The sequence below is a fragment of the Elephas maximus genome, chromosome 4 (assembly GCF_024166365.1).
Source record: "Elephas maximus indicus isolate mEleMax1 chromosome 4, mEleMax1 primary haplotype, whole genome shotgun sequence".
Lineage (NCBI taxonomy): Eukaryota > Metazoa > Chordata > Mammalia > Proboscidea > Elephantidae > Elephas > Elephas maximus.
The window spans coordinates 133,553,220-133,569,291 of record NC_064822.1 but is presented as its reverse complement, the minus strand read 5'-3'; the positions used below and the strand labels follow the sequence as shown (position 1 = coordinate 133,569,291).

The 16,072-nt window shown below is 41.1% G+C and overlaps 1 protein-coding gene across 3 annotated transcripts in view; it reads right to left on the bottom strand.

Annotated features, from left to right (window-relative positions):
- Positions 1-16,072, bottom strand: part of TPH2 (tryptophan hydroxylase 2) — a 327,850-nt gene that overhangs the window by 185,218 nt on the left and 126,560 nt on the right. For 2 of the 3 annotated variants that reach the window (XR_007517278.1, XR_007517279.1), the window contains exon 11: positions 12,417-12,550. Coding sequence is in view for 1 of the 3 variants with exons in the window: in XM_049883908.1 (XP_049739865.1) it covers positions 12,109-12,283; positions 12,417-12,550 (309 nt within the window). In the remaining 2 variants the exon portion in view is untranslated. Of the gene's footprint in view, positions 1-11,955; positions 12,284-12,416; positions 12,551-16,072 lie in introns of those variants that run through there. The other variant, XM_049883908.1, reaches the window with a different exon arrangement.

The following is a 16,072-nucleotide window of genomic DNA, read 5'->3' as shown; positions in this document are numbered from 1 at the left end:
AAACCAAAAAATCTTCTAAAAGGTGCGATAAAAATGAGATGCAGGAGGAAAGGCCCACCCCAAATCTAATTTCTTAGGAGCCAATGACCAAATCCATTAGCCACTGTGAGTTTTAAAAAGGGACTATAGTTGTAGTCTGAAATATAAAAATCTTTTTGGGTTTCTTCCCAGCCCATCTTCCCTCAGAACTGCCTACCCACCCACAGGAGAAGATCTCTACAGCCATAGCTAAACCACATTACCTCTCTGCTCTGGTCATACTCAGCTGGATCAGGAAGAGTTATCAGATCCACACTGGATCCATCAAATTCTTTTTTCTAGATTCCCAAATTTGGAATGTGAAGTCAGAGACAATAAGCCTGTCTGTGGCTAAAACTTTAACACATAAAACACAGGAGTTACAGAGTCACTGCAGATGGATAAGTGGAAAATCTCATCAGCAGAGAAAAAAAGAAGAATAAAAGAGAGTCCCAGAGAGTAGAATCAAATAAAAAGACATAGAGAAAAGGCAGAGATGAAGGCAGAGAGAACTCTGCAGTCTGTCTAGTTATGAGCTCTAGTCCATTTCAGAGGTCTACCACATCCCTGCTCTTAGGCTCCATAAGTGTCATGGCTAATAAAGCTCTTCTTTTTCTTCTTGTCCAAGCTAACTCAGATTATACAAATAATACAAAAATAACCATCAACAAAATAAATGTTTTAGAATGGAAAAAAGCTAAGAGTGGACCTGTCTTTAATTATAATCCTTACAGAAATGAGGAGAGCCATCCCATGTCAGTTTCCTCGTGCCTAGTCTAGTTCCTAATAAAAGAGAAGCCATGGGATAACTGTTCAGTGTGTCGTCTGGTCATTAGACAGTGTCAGCTCTCCTTTCAAAGTTGTTTAGTTTACAGCCAAGATGAAAAGGAAGCGAGAATAAAGCTCACAGTGAAACTGAATCCAGCTACAGCTTCCCTTCTTATATGAGATCATTGTTCTAAAAGTGAATTCTCCAGAGAAGAGGGCAGCTCAAAGGAGAACGGTGGTTATTTTAAGGCAGGTAGGAGACTCTCCATATTGCCTTTCCCTCACTCTTTCTTTTGCCAGGAAGGATTTAAGCAGTTATGGTGATTCTTCACAGACGTTTCAGCCATCTTGTTTATGAAATGCGGTAGATAGATAATTGCACACAAAACACGCAGCTGAATGTGGAACAGGTCTCAGAAATGGAAACCTTGTCAGTTAGTGTTAGAGAATCATCACATCTAACAAATTGTTCACTTTTTGTTTCGTCCATTAGTGGCAAGGATGAAAGGAATTGCTCTCCCAACACATAATATTCCAATTTCCTGTTTTCACTTAGCATTTCCCTTTCCTGCTCTGCGAACAAAATAACATTTTGGTTCGGGACTTAATTTGTTCCCTCTGACCAGGACTTTATTTCCAACAGAGACAAGCATTAGCAATTGCTTTCTGAATGGAGCCTTGGGAGTATAGTACCTTTGACACAGAGAGGGTTGATTGTGCCTGCCTTTTAGCAGATGGACTGTGACAGGAACATAATACCCACTGATCTCTCTGCCTTCTATTTTAGTTTCTCTGAGGTAGACAGTGGTGGAATGACTCAGAGCCAACTTGTCACAACTCAATGAACTATGAATAATAGTTTGATTTGGTTAGTGTCCTTCTTCTGGAGGATTCCAACCTTTATATTGTTTCATTAACTCGAATGCTTTTTATATTTTTATTCCCATTTCATAGATATAAATTTTGATGTCCAGAGGGAACTGCAAAACTTCATTAGTATTAGTTGCTTTTATTTCCAGGTAGTGACTTAAGGCCATCATGCAAATGACCACCAGCCTACAGATTTACATCTGAATGACATTCAGTCAGTTCTACTAAAATCTTCTCAAATAAAAATCTGAAAATTCACAGAAATGAAAACTATGACCCATAACACCGGTACAGTACTCCTTTAGGTGATTAAGGTACAAGGATTTTATCATCCAAAAGTATAGGAAAAGCTGGAGACAACTCCCAAGACAATGTTTAAGGGCTGATAGATTTAGAAATGAGAAGAAAACTAGTATTTGTTAAGTCATTTATTTTTAAAGCGCTTTTTTTATATATATATATACTCTCTCGTTTAATTTTCATGATAATTTTATAAATGAGATATTTTCATTTCCATTTGTCATGGATTGAATTGTGTTCCCCAGAAATATCTGTCAACTTGGCTAGGCTATGATTCCCAGCATTGCGTAATTGTCCACCATTTTGTCGTCTGATGTGATTTTTCCTATGTGTTGTAAATTCTATCTCTGTGATATTAATGAGATGGGATTAGCCAAAGTTATGTAGACTCAATCAACAAGATTAATCTACAATTTAAGCCAATCACTTTTGAGATATAAAACAGAGAAGTGATCAGAGAGAAGGGTGACGGCATACCGCCAAGAAAGCAGGGCCGGGAGCAGAATGTACCCTTTGGACCAGGGGTTTCCGCAGGAGAAACTCCTAGTCCAGGGGAAGATAGATGACAAGAACCTTCCTCCAGAGCGGAGAGAGAGAGAGAGCCTTCCGCTGGAGCTGATGCCCTAAACTTGGACTTCTAGCCTACTAGACTGTGAGAAAATGAACTTCTGTTTGTTGAAGCCACCCACTTGTGGTATTTCTGTTACAGCAGCACTAGATAACTAAGACACCATTTTACAGAAAACATAACTGAAGCTCAGAAAGCATCAACAAATTTGTAGAGATCACCTAGCTGGCAAGCAGAAAAATGGGAATTTATACCTCTTTAACCTAATTCCAAACCCCGTGTTCTTTCTACTATAATATGGAAGAAAATTTTTGTTTAAAAGTGGCCAGTCCTAAAGAAAACCAGATCCTCCCAAAAGTTACAGTGAAAAGTTGGACCAGAAAAGCTTTTATGTGGTTATCTAAGTCACCTCTCAGTTTAAGTTTAATTCTCTTTGATGTTTTTTCCCATGAAACAAATCAGTGGCCCACAGTTTGTATCTCAAGTTGTCACCTGAACCCCATTAAATATTCTGTTAAGCAATCTTGCTGGCCACAACTCGTTGGAAGAAGTCACACTGCTTCCAACATTAGAGAGGATAAACAGGTCAGGTATCCCATATCTCTATGACACAGAATAAGCCAAAAGCATATAAATAGTTCTTCTTCAGGAAGTCGTGATTTCCAGAACCAAGAGGAAAATGTGAAGATAACAAATCTAAAATTTCTTGCCTCTCCTGTTGTGCTTTTATCCTGGGGGTAAAGCCTTAGTCCGCACTCTTTTGGTACCTGTGACTCATAAAAACAAAGCCAAACCTATTGCTGTCAAGTCGATTCTGAATCGTAGTGGCCCTATAGGACAAAGAACTGCCCCACAGGGTTTCCAAGGAGCAGCTGGTGAATTCGAACTGCTAACCTTTTGGTTAACAGCTGAGCTCTTAACCACAGCACCACCAGGGCTCTGGGATAGGGTCATGATGAGTTGGAATGGACTCCACAGCAACAGATTTGGTTTGGCATCAGTGACAGCAGCGGGAAAATGAGGGCAAGGGTGGAGGGGGCCATTTACTAGCGTATGAACCTGAAAAGTCCAAAGGTGCATCTGACTTTAGGTATAGCTGAATCCATGACCTATACAATGTCATTAAGAACAGCCTGCACTCAACTATGAATCTAAACGTTGACAGTTCAAACACCCCCAGCTGTACCAAGGCCTGGCAATTTACTTCCATAAATATTATAGCCAAGAAAACCCAATGGAGCAGTTCTACTCTGTAACACATGGGGTCGTCATGAGTCAGAATCGACTCAACAGCAGTGGGTTTGGTTTTTCCCTCTCTTATACTCTTGCCGTTGCATTCCTCTGGGTTGACTTCATTCTCATATACTTTCTCTATATGGTGGCCTCCTGAAGTTCTAAGTTTACCTCCCACCTCCTTGACAATCACAGAAGAAAGTCGCATACCTCTTTCTCAATGGTTCTAGAAGAAAGTACAGAGTTTGACCTTAATTGGCCCAACTCAGGGCATGTGCCCACCCCGAGTCAATTGTTGCAGGAGGGAGATATAATATCTCATTGACAAAATCTTGGTCACAAGCCTACCACTGGAACTTGGAGCTTGAGTCAGCCCCACCCCAGGTTGGATGAAAAGTGGGGATGGGATTCACAAAAGGAAAAATAGGGGTACACTGACCTGACAAAGGATATATGGATGCTAGACAAACAACAGTTGTTTAATATAAGCAGAATGACAACCATCCTAAAAGGCATATTTTCAACATGAGAGAAAAGCCTCAGTCCAAGCTAGGTAGGAGTAATGGGAATTGCTCACTCTGTTCCCAGGCAAAAGCTCAAGAGGCAGACTCTGGCAATTAGCTGTCAGCTGATCACCAATTCAAATGTCCTGGAGTGGGCCGTGCTGATGGTCTGTACCCGCAGTAATCATCTGGCTGGGTGAATCAAATTATACTTTCCAATGCCACTTCAAATCAGGATTGCCATGTCTGTGCTCATTTTCAGCAGTAAGTATTAGCCTGCAAGTTATTTTCTTTGATATTGGCTATATGTGGGCAAGGGGGAAATTTAGGCTCCTTTTAAGTTCTGCTCAACAAGAAAGACTAAAAAGTTTTAGAGATGCGTGAGGAGACTAATTAGGATCTATTCCGATTTAATAGCTAGGCTTTCACACTAAAATGGATAGGGGGACATGTTCTGCCCATGCAAGGTAGAGATTTTTCCTCCAAGTATCTATCTGATTTGGGAACCTCGTTCTTTCATAATGCCATGCGCAGTGATCAATCAGATGTAATGATCAAAAGGAAGTTTGCCTCAAATCAATCCCAATAAACAAATAACTGCTATAGTGGCAAGCCTAATGTGTTCTTCACTTCAAATTCACTTGCCAATAATTGGCCTCATTAACGTCTGTGAAGTTAGCTGTTCACTAAAATTGGGCAAGCTGTACATTAGATGTGTTCAGTGGTTTGCAAACCTTTGGGAATAAAAGACCTACTGAATCAGCATCTTGCTAGTTCCATGGAAATGAGCAAACTAAAAAGTAAGAAGACTACAAGGGATTTGGAAGGAGTGAGGAAGGGTTGAGGAAATTCCAAAACCACCTTGTGTGATTAATATCATCCTTCTCAACCTATAGAATGAGAGCTAGCTTTCCCATCTATTTTAAAGATCTGATTTTGACAGAAAATGAACTTGATTTCTTTGTGCTATCTAGCTTTCAAATTACCCTGCCCACATCTGTCAGATGTTTATGTTGTTCAATCATAAAAACTGTATCTAGACTGGATTATGAGAGTGCTGTCTGCAGGCACCGTAATCACAGATGCCCTCGGGTAGAACATTAGGCTGTCTGTGATCTCCCCAAAGAAGGAAATGTACTTTCAGCTGCTGTACCAGACCCATCCTTCTTGGAGAGAGGAAGAAATCACAGCAAGTGAACCCTTCCTGGGATATCTGAAATATACATTTGGGAAGATGTGAGGCAATAAAAAGAATGGAAATAGACTTAACCAATTCACTTACATTTCTATGGCCTATCCCTGTAGAAAAGGCCAGAGTAGACAGGAAACACAACTAATTAGTTGGCCTGTTGTGATTTTTTTTTTTTTTTTTTTGTCCTGAATTACCCTATATGTCAGCACCACAATAATGCAACCAGCGTTCTTTACTTTCATTTTCACTTATGCAGTGACAATCTGTGAGTCACAAGATGGGAAAAAAATTTTGCATTAGCTTTCCAGCCTGGATCTTTGTCCTTAAGATCTGGCCAGGGAAAGTTTAAGATGATGTTGTTTTGTCAAAAGAAGCTTTAAGCATTTGTGAAAGACAGTGGATGACATTGGATGACTGCTTTTCCAGCCAAATGTGTATCAGCCAGGTGCCAGTTATTCCAGCTTCCTCCAGTGTTTCATCTGATGGCTCTTCCCTACCCACTTAGCTTTTTAAATTACTGAGTTACAGTCATGTATTGCTTAACATCTACAGCACCATTTTGTGAAATAGGATGTTATGTGACATTATGAGATTTGGACATTGTGCAAACACCTGGATCAGTGCAGCCTGGAGCTCTAGGGCACATGGCCTGGGTCATTTTGCGGTTTTAGCTGGGGCGGTTCCTGCTACAGACACCTCAAGTGAGTGCTCGGTCAGGTCCTGCAGGGCTCATGGCCCTGCAGCCCCATGAAGGTCACAGTGGAGAGGCTCTAGTTTTGGTCCAGAGCAACAGGGAAGCGGTTTTGGTGGCCCAGCACCCTCACCCCCACTGGGCCCCAATGCCTGCCAACCTGGGGCATTCAGGAGCAGGATGGGGCCCTACTCCTCCCAGTGGCAGCAGTGCCTGTTCCCACAGGTGGGGCTTGGCCAGGCAGGCTTGCTGCTGACTGAGGCTGTGGGTATTCCTCAAAGGGGCACTAGACTTTGGACGTATATTGGGTCAGACATTGCCTAAATGGATTGTATTGGATTGAATTGTATCCCCAAAAAATATGTGTCAACTTGGTTAGTCCATGTGTGGCTGTCCTTCATTTTGTGATTTTCCTATGTGTTATAAATCATAATCTCTGCCTGTGGTTAAAAAGGATTAAGGTGGGATGCAGCACTCTTGCTCAGGGCACATCCCTGATCCAATGTAAAGGGAGTTTCCCTGAGGTGTGGCCTGCACCACCTTTTATCTTACAAGAGATAAAAGGAAAGGGAAGCAAGCAGAGAGTTGGGGACCTCATACCACCAAGAAAGCAGTGCCTGGAGCAAAGCCTGTCCTTTGGACCTGGGGACTCTGTGCCTGAGAAGCTCTTCGACCAGGGGAAGATTGAGGACAAGGAATCTTCCTCCGGAGCCAACAGAGAGAGAAAGCCTTCTCCTGGAGCTGACACCCTGAATTTGGACTTGTAACCTACTAGACTGTGAGAAAATAAATTTCTTTTTGTTAAAGCCATCCACTTGTGGTATTTCTGTTATAGCAGCACTAGATGACTAAGACAGGGATGTTATACAGCGCATGACTACACAACTATTTTTTGTAACACCCATGGGTGATCCAGAGAGGTATTGACATTGCAGATCCCCAATATTGCAATGGCCTCCTAACTGGTTTCACAGGTTCTATTCTTGTTCCCACCACATTCTCCAATTCTACTACAATCTATTTCCACACAGCATCCAGAGTGAGTTCTTCAAAATGTAAATCAGATTTTGTCATTGCCTTGTTTACGGCCCTTCAGTGGCTTTCTACTCCATTTAGAGCACAACTGACCCCCTTGTGGCCCTGCATTATCTCGTCCTTGCCTCCCGTGCTGGCTTCCTCTCCTTCCACTCCAGTCCACTGTCAGTCTAGCTCTTCCTGGAATACACCAACCTGAATTATGTCTTTGGTCTTGCTCCTCCCTCTGCCAGGAAAACCCTATCCAGAACCCTCTTCATGCCCTGCTTCTTCTTATCCCATAGTTCTTGGTCAGAAAAGTTTTCCCCATTTCCCCCTCCTTTCTTCCCCTCATTGCTCTTTATCACATCACCATGACTATTTGCTTCATGTAACTTGCCACAACTCAAACCATCTGGTATAGTTTCCAAGGGGGCATGAGTCTCCTCTGTCTTGTTCACCACTGCATCCTCAGTGGCTGATACATTCTAGGAGTGGCCTGGCTGAAGGTTTTTGAGATCCTTCCCCAGGTTACATGAAAGGAGCCCTGGTGATGCACCAGTTAAGTGATCAGCTGCTAACCTAAAGGCTGGTGGTTCCAACCCACCCAGCGGCTCCATGGGAGAAAGACCTGGTGATCTGCTTCTATAAAGATTGCCAAACACCAAACCCATTACCATAGAGTAGATTCTGAGCCTAGAAAACACTATGGGGAAGTTCTACTCTGTCACATGGGACTGCGATGGGTCAAAAATCGACTCGATGGCACCCAAGAATAACAACAACGTGTCCCATCATAAAGAATCACCATTTCACGTTCCAAAACTGGTTTATTTTGAACATATGTACACCTGATATTAGAAGAAGTGTCCCACTATTAACTCCCTTGACTCCTTCCAGAATATAGCCATCTGCATAAGAATCATTTCCCAAAATAAAAGAATGTCTATGGAAATTGGGAAATAAAAACAGACACACTGGAAAACTCTGGGCTGCTTCCTTTTTCATTATAAGTAAGACAAGGTTCGCGAGAGTAAGCATCAGTGCTTGATACTTTAGCAAGTTGAAAATTAGATCAAATGAATTGGAGGACAGCTACATCTTGTGTTAATGTTTTCCTTCTCAAATGAAGAAAATGAGATGATGTGAGCCATGACTCCATTTGAAAATGAAACTTTGTATTTCTATTTGCTTCCACGTTAAAGCAGACTGTTTTTCATTTTAGACTTTTCATGTTGGTAAATGTTGCAATACTTTACATTCATTAGGTCAGGCCCATTTACTATATGAAGCAAAGCAAGCACAGTTATATTATCCCCATAAAGCATTGTCTCTAAATTACACAGTAAAAAAATGAAACTAAGCCAGAAACCCAAATCTCACAACCCTTAACACAACTGTAAAAAAAAAAAAAAAAGAAAGAAAAAAACACCTTGGATCAAAGTTCCCCATTTTTAAAAGGTGCAATTTATCAACAGTTGATTATTGCCTCATGATGCCAAATAAACTGATCATGCAAGAATATACTAGATGCCTGACCCTATTTCACAGCAGACAAAAATACGGCGAAAACTGGACTAATCCGATCCTGGCTGTCTCTTGTAAAGTATGATGCATAAAAAACCTGGTCTTGCCTGGGAACCTTGTGTGGGTTTCTGATTAGCTGATTACAGAAGTCAGCAGCAAAGCCAAAGTAGAGTCTCACAGTGCGATGACAGTGAGCAAGTGTCTTTAAATTTATAATTGCCCTTGGATCTATTTAATTAGTTTTAAGTCATGAGGCATAATGGAGACAAATGGTTACACTAAGCAGGTATCAGATATGACAAGAAGCTGGCTACAATTATTTTGTTGCACAATTTCCTTCAGGAACTTTTTCTGCCAAACCTTTTCCTATGACGGCTATTAAATTTTATAGGATTTTTCCCACCATTAGTTGTAATGGCATTTGCATGTTAAGCGCTCACAACAAATGAAAACCATGATTCCATTGTTTCACACAGTGAAAACCATGGTTACTGCTATTCCAAATGGAGAACAAATCTGAAAAGAATCAAGTAATTCCTCCTCCTTGTATGACACCTATATAATCTCTGTGGGAAAGCCTATTTGCTTTGCAACTCCTCTATTTTTTAAACAGAATAGATTTTTCACATGTAGGAAAACTGCTATTTCTACCATAAGCCAATCATAAGACAGCTCAAGTGTCACCTTTGTTGAGGGAATTGGTTTGCAATTAAATATAACTCCTCCTTAAATAAATTTAGTTAAGCTCTTCTCATGGGGCCTGACGGTAAAAGCAATGTTAGCGATCTAAGTTTTGAGGTTTTTTTTTTTCTTTTTGGTTTTTATTGTGTCTAAAGTGACACTGAATTACAGAAACAACATGGAAGACAGATATTAAGAGTTTCTTAGCCAATTTTCTCCTCTGAGAAAACTTAGCAACTAGTTCTGGAACTTTCTAGATTATTTTGTTTAATTAGTTATTCAGAGTCAACTAGGTGTTGTAGAATATGATATAACAAACTATGCATCTACGGATCTATAAAACTATTGAAGAATTCACTTCTTTCTCCTTCTAGATTCTTTTAATTTGGCACAGCTTGCTCATCATTCCCCCACCACCAATAATTTTTCAAGGCACTCTCCCCTTAACCTAGAAAAAAAAAACACTTAAATTGCTTGACCCTCACATTCTATCCACCAAATCCCTTCTCAAAAATTCAACTTGTTCTGAGAATTCTTCGAAAATGAAATGTCCTCAATAATTAAGATAACCAAAACCCTAAATTCTCATCTTCATTTGACCTCTTCCTGATGTATATTTTAACTCTTTCCTATATTCTTCTTGAATATATTTAGTCCAGAAATTTCTGACTCATAATGGGCCCCATTCAAGCGTATGAACTAGTTTCAAATTATATGTAATTTCTTATTAAAAGAACATCCTTGGAAATTGCTTCTCTTAGTTATCTAGTGCAGCTATAATAGAAATATCACAAATGGATGGCTTTAACAAACAGAAATTTATTTTCTCACAGTTTAGAAGACTAGAAGTGTGAAACCAGGGTGCTGGCTCTAGGAGAAGGCTTTCTCTGTCTGTGTGCTCTGGAGGAAAGTCTCCTTGTCTCTTCTGAGCTTCTGCTCCTAGGTAATCTTCTTGTGGCTCAGCATCTCTCTTTCCCCATCTCAGCTCTCTTGCTTGTTTGTTTAATCTCTTTTCACCTCAAAAGAGATTGACTCAAAACACACCCTATGCTAATCCTGCCTCATTAACATAACAAAACCCACCCATTCCCAAACGGGATTAAAAACACAGGCTAGAGGTTATCATTTAGGACGCATATTTTGGGGGGGACACAATTCAATCCATAGCACTGCTCAAGTAAATCTGTTAGAATAACTAACTCCAAAATTATTTCCTGAATTTTTTCTCCTCTATTTTTTCTCATCCCTTCCGCCCCCACCCAGTATTCTCTACTACCAAAAGCAGAATCAGAGAAACACCTGTTGTGTTTGGTGAAGAAACCAGAAGATGATGAAATTCATTCACTCATCTATAGATTATTATTTGCTCATTTAATCAACTAATTACACTTACGGCAAGGACCACCAAAAAATGTGGTATATCACTAAAGTTTACCCAAAATTACTCAAATTTGGGGAAAACTTTCGAAAAGTGGACAACCTTCCAGAGATCTAGCCGGGTTTGGGGTTGAGAGAGGATACATCTGAAATATTGGCAACTCTTGATCACAAGCCAAGTCCTAAACATTTGTTTTGATGGGTATTAGTTTCCCTTCCCTGACTACCCACATAAACACAAGCGTACCCTAAGCTGAACTTCTCAGCAATCCAAAATCAGGTTGCAACGGACTGTGAATGCTAATACACAGCCAACTGTGCAATTTGGGCAAGTCACTTAGCCTCTCTAAAACTCATTTTCTACACCTTTGAAATCAAAGATAATCTCTGTAGCTTTATGATTTTATTGTCCTCTAATCAAAGAAATGGGTCAAACACCTGAGCATGATAATTTCATTTATTCCAGGGTAAAATCCATAGCCCCCAAATTTCTTCTCCACTATTATTTCCAGGAGTCCTTGGGTGGTGCAAACAGTTAATGGCTCAGGGCTGAGCAGCAGCTAATTGAAAAAGCGGAAGCTCAAGTCTACTCAAAAATGCGTAGGAAGAAAGACCACCGAAAACCCTGTGGAACACAGTTCTACTCTGATACACATGGAGTTGCCAGGAGTCAGAATTGACTTTACAGCAACTGGTTTATTCAGTATTTCTAATGTCCTTTCTGAAAGGGTTATCTTCCAAGATACTTCGGGAAGCATGCCACAATTCAGTTTCTACAAGGTCAATGCAAAGTTCTCTTTTCTCACAATATATAAATACTCAATCCAAAAATCATTCCCACTGCTGTGTTACCTCAACGATTTTTGAAACAGAGTACTGAACCTTTTATTGTTGTGATAATAGGCTGTTTCATACGATTCTGGGTTTATCTCAAATAATGCTGTGAAAACAGTGATACTATGGAAAACAGAAACAACTTCACTGCTATTTTCCTTTTATCTAATGAACACAGAGGAAAGGCTTAGATTCAGGCAAGAAAAGGTCATAAGCTAGAATCGTAAGAGAGTTAGTTGTTACAAACTTTAAACAGGTACAGTTTGGTTAAAGACACTAAGCAAGAATGTCAAATCTATTTAAGACATTTATACATATTATAATCTTTCATACAATGAGTGGTTATCTGTTATTGGGTTCCTTGTGGTGTTTCGCACATTAACACAGTAAGTTACAAGCAGGTAGGGGTACACAGAATTGCATGCTTCCTAGCCTAGCCATGATACAGAAAGTTATTGTTGTTATATGACATTGACTGAATTGCTGCTAAACCCCGAACAGATCATGCTGACAACAACACTGTTCCCAGGCATCAAATCCCCAGATACTGGTTCATTTTGTTTAAGGCATCACACACTGTGTTCAAATCACTGCGGAGGTCCTGCACCACGTTTTCAATACTTCTGGTGTCTTTCAGAATTTCAATACTCTGTGTGTAGGGATTGAAGTATACAGAGAAGGGACGGGTAATTGACTTTGCAAAGTCCCTGCAGAATAAACAGAAATAGAAGGATATGCGATCAACCCCTACTGGAACAAGAGATACATAGACAGAAGAAAGGAGCAGAGCTAGAAAAATAAAAAGTGATTTTTCTTTAGATGGAAGAAAAACAAGTTTACCTCATCTTTTCTTTGGCTTCTTCAAAACTTTCTGAAACAAAGTAGACTTCCTGGAAGGTGGTGATAAGGCATTCCTGTAAGCAGGTTGTCTTTGGGTCAAAGGCTTTCACGCATGCCTTGTCAGAGAGAGCATGCTGCAAGACATACCACGAAACCTGTTAAACTCCATAATGAGACTTCCAAAGAGCCGTGACATCACAGTTCTACAACACATTCGATAGCTCAGAATTCCTGCACGACTGCTCGGTTGTTAGTCTACCATGAAATAAGAAGCTCTCCCATATGCAGGATAAATCGGGCATTTGTTTGTTTGTCTGATTGTTTCCTTAATCTATCAGGTGCTGAGGGGAAAAAAAAATAAGAATATGGTATTTTTTTTATTATCAGCCAAAATTATTCTGAAGGAGCGTTCAGAGCTATACCCCAAGCAAAGCAGAATTTTAAATCTCTGCTCTAAGTAGAAGCAGGGAGAGCATAAATACACTCATAAATGTATTGCTATAAGCAATGTACTGAAATTTCACTTAAGTGGCAGAAGTAATAATTACCTGCGTGGAGAGGTAATTGGGGCTCTGCCTGAACTATTGGTGGAGTCATTGCAAGACGTTTTGAGGCCAAGTACTGTGTACCAACAGAATCTGTAGTGGGTCTGTATATTTGAGGATACTTGCAAGCATTCATTTACCTTCCATCGAGTACAGCAGAGCAATATATAGCAGATAAATATTGCTAGGTGGGGAATAAAAGAGCTAATATTAATAGCTATAGTTATGCCCAGAGCAGGCATTAGGAAAATGGGAAAGCAAGTGTAATTACTCTTTGAACCGTCATTAGCTCTATTTTGCTCACCACATGGCTGGCACTAAGAACAGCAAAGCACACTGTGTGTCTGCATTCTCCAGATAAACTCAATGATGACAAGTTTGTGGCCATTTCTGTCACCTGCCTATTTAGTGATCCCAGATGGATAGCTCTTAAACTTAATATGCACAAGAATTACTGAGAAGCTTGTGAAAAATGCAGATACTCAGGGCACAATTTTACTTAGTAAGTCTGGGTGAGACTTGGAGCCCTGGTGGTGCAGTGGTTATCAGCTTGGCTGCTAACCAAGAGGTCAGCAGTTCGAAACCAACAGCTGCTCCTTGGAAACCCTATGGGGCAGTTCTCCTCTGTCCTATATAAGTCAAAATCGACTCCACAGCAACAGGTTTGGTCGGTCAGTCGCTCAGTCGGTTAGTTGGTTGGTTGGTTTTGGGTTAGATTTAAAGATTTGCATTTTAAAGGTAAATTTTATTTTATTTTTTTTAAGGAAACCCTGGTGGCGTAGTGGTTAAGTGCTACGGCTGCTAGCCAAGAGGTCGGCAGTTCAAATCCGCCAGGCGCTCCTTGGAAACTCTATGGGGCAGTTCCACTCTGTCCTACAGGGTCGCTATGAGTCGGAATCGACTCGACGGCAGTAGGTTTGGTTTTGGTTTTGTTTAAGGTGACGCTGATCTAAGGGATTGTAAAGTATATTTTGAGAAATACTTCCCTAGGTTCTGTGCTTTCCTTAATTTCATGGTAAATTAGTTGGGAAAGAGAGGCAGAAAGAAAGAGAAAAGGGGTAACTGAAACCGCCTTGAACTGAGTGTTAGAAAACTTGGGCTCTAGCTATCTAACTGGGTAACTGTGGGATTAACTTTACTCAAAAAATTTGGCCTTTGTCCTTGGTTCCTGGAGATAACCCCTTAAAACCTTGGACTTTCCTTAATGATTGAAGCGTCTTTGGTGAAGATTCCAGACCACACTTGAGGGTTTATGACTCAAGTTGGGTGGGGGTTAATTATGTCAGAAAGACCCACTGCATGATGTCAACCTCATAGTATCAACCAACCTCAGGGGAGGAGGGCTAGAGTTTGAACTACATAATGAGGCCCCAGTAAGGGCTCTGGATACAGAAGCTCCACGGGTGAAAGACACTAATGTACACAGGAGGGTAGTGTGTGCCTTTTTGGGATGTGGAAGCTCCGCGTTGGGAACCCTCCCAGACTTTGCCTTATGCCTGGTTTCATTTGTATCATTTTTACCATAATAAGACTGTAATCATAAGTACAGCACTTTCTGTGAGTTCTGTGTGTCATTCTAGTGAATTACCAAGTCCAAGGGAGTAGTGAGAGCCAGCAGGTCAGAAGTTAGGGGTCCCTGGGGGCCCCTGAGATTATGGCAGGTATCCTGAGGAAACAAATGAAAGCCCCAAATTTGTAGCCATCAAGTCAGAAGTGAGGGGGATTTGGGGGACCCCGGAGCAATTTTTTTTTTTTTTTCTTTGAGCTTACAGGGCATCCTGAAGAAGTAGTAGGAAAAAATCCAGTTTGTTAGAAGGTTAGAAGTGAGAGTGTCATGGGGATTCCCAAGCTTGTGGCTGGTGTCTGAGGTCTTGGGCAGACTTGGCATCTGGAGGACTGTGCCCTTTAACTTGTGAGCTCTGTTCTAGCTCCAGGTGGTTAGGGCCAGAGGAAGAAGTATGGCATGTGCAGCTGGTGTCAGAACAGAGGTAGAACCGAACCCAAAACCCACTGCCATCCAGTCAATTCTGACTCATAGCCACCCTATAGGGCTGAGTAGAATTATCCCATTAGGTTTCCAAGGCTGTAATCATCATGGAAGCAGATTACCACGCCTTTCTCCTACCGGATGGCCGGTACGTTTGAACTGCTAACCTTTTGATTGGCGGCCGAGTGCTTTAACCACTGTGCCACCAGTGCTCCTTAGAATAGAACAGACAAAACCCGTTGCCATCGAGTTAATTCTAACTCATAGCGAAGCTGTAGGACAGAGTACAACTGCACCATAGAGTTTCCAGGCGGGCCTGGTGGATTCAAACCACCGACTTTTTGGTTAGCAGCTAAGCTGTTAACCACTGCCCCACCAGGGTTTCCCAGAATAGAACAGAGGGTAAAAAAATCGATAACAGATGGATAGGGATTTGATTTTTCCACCAGTAACCTTGGCAAATGATTTAACCTCTCTGTGCCTCCATTTCTTCGACTGTAAATGAGTGGTTTGGGCTGGGCGATTCTGAAGACACTGTGTTCCAGCCACTGAAAGCCACCCAAAGTACTGTTCTACCTTCTCAATCTCTAACTGCTAGGTTTTCTGGAGAAATTGTGAAAAGAAAAAAAAAAAAAATCTTTCCTGTTCAATATTCTTGGTGCGTTTCCCAACAATTTCAAAATGCATGGGATGATTTGTAGCCCTCCAGGAAGAAGACTGTAGTTCCCTAAGTTTGAAAACACAATTGAGAGCCAAAGGACCAGCACCGGAGAGAAAGGGCACGTGGTCCCTATCCTGTGTGTGATTTGGTTTCCTGCAACGTTGCGTTGTCCAGGTCGCTGCATATATGAGTTGGGGGATGCAGAGGGCCTCGCAGAGTGAACTCACTTTTTTTTTTTTTTTGGCCCAGAGAACAGCTTCATTATGAGCAGAAGGTCAGTACACCTGCAAACGCATCTGTGCTAGATTCAGTGAGGTGCAGTGAACAACAAGCAGATTTGGGTTCCACATGACTAATAATTCTGTTCACATTTTAAAAACAACTTCACAGGTTCAAGAAACAAAATGTCCTTTTTATGAGAGCTGCTGCTCCTCTGCAGAGAATGGTTTCTTGTTGGCTTGCC